The sequence below is a fragment of the Larimichthys crocea genome, chromosome II (genome assembly GCF_000972845.2).
Source record: "Larimichthys crocea isolate SSNF chromosome II, L_crocea_2.0, whole genome shotgun sequence".
NCBI lineage: Eukaryota > Metazoa > Chordata > Actinopteri > Sciaenidae > Larimichthys > Larimichthys crocea.
Genome location: NC_040012.1, coordinates 6201566 through 6205647, shown reverse-complemented (window position 1 = coordinate 6205647; position 4082 = coordinate 6201566). Strand labels below are relative to the sequence as shown.

The 4082-nt window shown below is 49.0% G+C and overlaps 1 protein-coding gene across 1 annotated transcript in view; it reads right to left on the bottom strand.

Annotated features, from left to right (window-relative positions):
* Positions 1 to 4082, bottom strand: part of si:dkey-7l6.3 (uncharacterized) — an 18860-nt gene continuing 14778 nt past the window's right edge. Inside the window, exons 10-13 of the mRNA XM_027291649.1 lie at positions 3963 to 4082; positions 2233 to 2330; positions 2046 to 2139; positions 1 to 1494 (exon numbers count right to left, since the gene is read on the bottom strand). Coding sequence (XP_027147450.1) covers positions 605 to 1494; positions 2046 to 2139; positions 2233 to 2330; positions 3963 to 4082 — 1202 coding nt within the window. The 3' untranslated portion in view covers positions 1 to 604. The remainder of the gene's footprint in view (positions 1495 to 2045; positions 2140 to 2232; positions 2331 to 3962) is intronic.

Below are 4082 nucleotides of genomic sequence, written 5' to 3'. Positions count from 1 at the left end.
AAGTATCCCCCGCGATAAACGAGGGACCTCTGTATTGTTAAAATAACAGACTGGAAGCCGTCATGATGGATCTGTACCATCAGGACTTTGAACACTTTTCACTGTTCATAAATAAAACTACATCAGGGCGTCTCGGGTGGAGGTGATGACAAACGAAGCAGCTGCTGTTGTGCAACAATAATTGAACTTTATTACAAAATGACACGACGATCATAAAAAACTGACTGGACACAAACTTGTCACCTTCAGACAAAAACATGCAGATTTTTCTTCAGACGCTACGAGTCGACAAAAACAAGCGCTGGACCATTTGTTGACTGACGTACTTAATGAATTAATACGTAATTAAATCTGCAACGTTTTGATAACAAAGTTAATAACTGCAAGCTGTTGGTGGTGATAAAACCAAAGCAGAACTTTTTTGGAGATCTTCAGTCATAAAAAATTGTGAAATAAATAATCCATAAATCAAAAAATCTCTTCATGTTGTGCTTCATCATGTTGGCTGCTTTCTTTGTCGAGACACAAGCATCATTTTTTAATCAATGAGGCGTTCGTGCCCAAACAGGAAGTGCTCCGACCTCTGTATTCCCATCACCTGTTGTCACTGGAACGCGGGAGCCAATCGTTTCTCTCCGAGATGCGCGGCGATGTGTCGTCGCAGGTGGCTGCCGGAGATGAAGGTTTTGCCGCAGTACGAACACCTGAACTGTTTGCAGTCGGTGTGGACGCTCATGTGGACCTTCAGCGACCCCGACTGGGCGAAGCGTTTCCCGCAGTGGACGCAGCCGTAGCGTTTCTCTCCGGTGTGGACACTCTGGTGGCGTTTCAGGTTGCTGGAGTCGGAGAAGCGTTTGCCGCAGAGCGCGCAGACAAACGGCTTCTCCCCCGTGTGGACTCTCATGTGCGTCTTCAGGTTCTTCAGGCAGGCCAGAGTTTTACCGCAGAAGTTACAGACAAACGTCTTCCCGCCGCCGTCATCCCGGCCGTGACTCCCAGACGCCCTGTTGACGCCGTCCTGATTTCTCCACCTGTCCCTTCTGATGAAAGCGTTTTGTCTCTCCGTCACGTCTTTCCTCACCGGAAGCTGCAACTCGTCCGCGGGTAACGGCGCCATCGGCTGGCTGTTCTGATAACCTGCAGGCTGCTGCCGCTCTGCTGCAGGCGGAGTCACCTCGCTGACGGTGAACGTGGCGCTTGCGCTGGTGTTCAACACGTACGAGCAGCCGGGGTCCTCACTCAGAGGATTCTGGGTACTGAGGGCGCCATGTTGGAGCGGCGGCTCGTACATCAGACGGTCGTAACTGCTCGTCTCCGACCTCTGGACGGTGTTCAGGCTTTTCTGGACGGACATGGAGGTGGAGCTGACTTCCCCGCTCACCCACGACTGACTCGAACTCGAACCGACGCCTTCGTCTGCTACTTCCTGTTTAGTCGGCGGGGGCGGAGCTTCTGCCTCTGTCGTCTGTCCATCAACAGCACAACCAAAGTCCTCTGGAGGGAAAGAAAAGAAGAATGTAAAAGATTAATATTACTGAGTGTGTCTGCAAGGCTCCATACTTATTATCCTTACATATTCCAGGAATGTTTGCGCACTACTCCTCCCTCCTCCCACACTTATACTTTTGGCGGGAGACGCAATGGAGAGGAGAAATTTCCCAAAGGAGCACGGGGCACCTGTTCTTTCTCTCTCTCCCCAGGTCACATTTTTTAACTTCACACACTGAAATTCAGCATTCACATGGTCGACAAGATGAGGATGCTCACGGTCATTTGGGCTTTTTGATACCACCTACCGTTTGGCATTAGTGTCCACTAGTTGGAGGGGCTTCATTTAGAGATTTTCTGTGTCTCTCAGCAGTCACTCACACACAGACAGAGCACAGCTGCAGTTATTTGCTCTGCAGCTGACCCTGGTTGCTCGGCAACCTCAAGCTGCCTTTGACTGACTTCAGAATCAAACACCTGAAAGCTGTCAGTGTCTACAGTCAGTCTACGGTTCCACCTGTCGATCAGCCTTAAGGTAAGTGTGTTCTTGTACTTACTGTCCTGTTCAGACCGGCTCCAGGACTCGTGGTTGTCATCGTTCTCCACTTTGATCAGCGCACTCGTCAGTTTGGCCGACTCGCCTGCAGCGGGCTGGAGTCAGAGCACAGAATCAAAGATGGAGGCGACCACGTCAGATAAACAGTAACCAGTAGCTGTGAACGCTCCTCCTCCTCCGTCACTCACCGTCCCCTGTGTCGGATCTTTTCCAGAGTCCGAGTTCGGATCAGTGTCTCCGCACCGCAGCGCCTCCTGGTTGGACAGTCTGGACAGCGCCGCCTCAGCTGGAGGACAGAAGAACCAGACAGCATCATTTTTACCTCTGCTCGCTCTCTTCATGTCACGTTTCAGCTCCTAATCAATGATGCATGAGCGATCAGTGTGGTCGCCGTCATGCTGGCAGATCGACCTCCGTTAGCTCCGGACTAATCTTTTTTTTTTTTTTAAGTAGGCCTATATTTTTGGGGGCTTTTTATGCCTTTAATGGACAGGACAGTATATTTTTGGGGGCTTTTTATGCCTTTAATGGACAGGACAGTTAAAGAGAGACAGGAAGCAGGGGGCAGAGAGAGGTGGAATGACACGCAGTAAAGGGCCGTCCGATGCGGGATTCGAACCGGGGCCCCCTACAGCGAGGACTGTAGGGGGCGCACAACCCACTACGGTACCGACCACGCCAGCTCCAGACTAATCTAAATATCAGAAAGTCGTGGATCATCTTCGGACCTGAGGCGGGCTGAATTTACGCCTTATCATACCGTGAAGTAGGGGTGGGCGATATATCGAATATACTCGATATATCGACGCTTGTTCTAAGTGAGATGTATGAAATGACTATATCGCGACCATCGAGTACTTGTCTTATTGTTTTGCCTGTGTCACTCCTGGTGCTGCTCACCCAGAAAAATCCCCTGCGCGCATCCGTACTTTCTGTATCAAGTGAGGAGAGAAGTGACGTGAAGAGCCCAAGCAAGTTAATTGAAGATGGAGATGGACAACTTGGTTCCGAAGAAAAACAACTGCGGTCACGCCAGCCGTCTCTCGTTTTCGCGAATGGTTTGCTGCTTTAAAGCTCATATTTACATTATGAAATGCATTAAAAATTGCTGCTTTAAAGCTCATATTTACATTATGAAATGCATTAAAAATTGTAAAAAGTGTTAAAATGCTATAAAAAGAGTACAAAACAACAACAACAAAAATATCGAGATACAGTCGTCCCTCGCTATATCGCGGTTCACTTTTCGCAGACTCGCTGTTTCGTGTTTTTTTTTGTGTGTAATTTTGCATGCTTTATTTTACAGTGTACTGTACAGTGTGAACGCGCATTGTGTTCTGCGTCCTGATTGGCTGAGGGAGTACTGTACAAAATGCGTGTAAAAAGGTGTATAAAAGTGTGTGGTTAGGGGTTCTACGACCTTAAAACATGTATAATAATTGTAAAACTTACTTTGCGGATTTCATTTATTGCGGGTTATTTTTAGAACGTATCCCCCGCGATAAACGAGGGACCACTGTAAATATCATGTATCACGATATAGCTTAAAAATATCGAGATATTGGTTACAGGCCATACCGTGAAGTTGGACATTTGAACATGGGGACTTACGGAGACTGACTCACTTCTGGAGCCACGACACAGCGACACTTCAGTGAGGCGTTTATTGAGCACGTTGTGGTGCTAAATGTGACGTTTGCTGATTGATGACGAACGCGGGCACCATGCACCACCCGCCTCCGACATCAGCCAATAGTAAAATTGAGGCGCAGTAGCCACGTGTGAACCAGTAGAGGGAGGTAGCACCATAAATCAAATACTGTTAATCTATCAACACCAGATGTTTTTAATTTAAACGTCACGTGACGAACCAACAGCTGTCAGTGTAACTGAGACTCTTTTCCTCGCGGCCCGTTACCTCGAGGCGCTTCCGTCCTCCTTGACTCGTTGCCAAGGTGATGAGCAGGCGGCAGAGCTCGAGCGCGGCCGCTCGCTGGCAGCAGCGCGTTGCCGCTCGCGGCGGCGGACGCGGCGGACG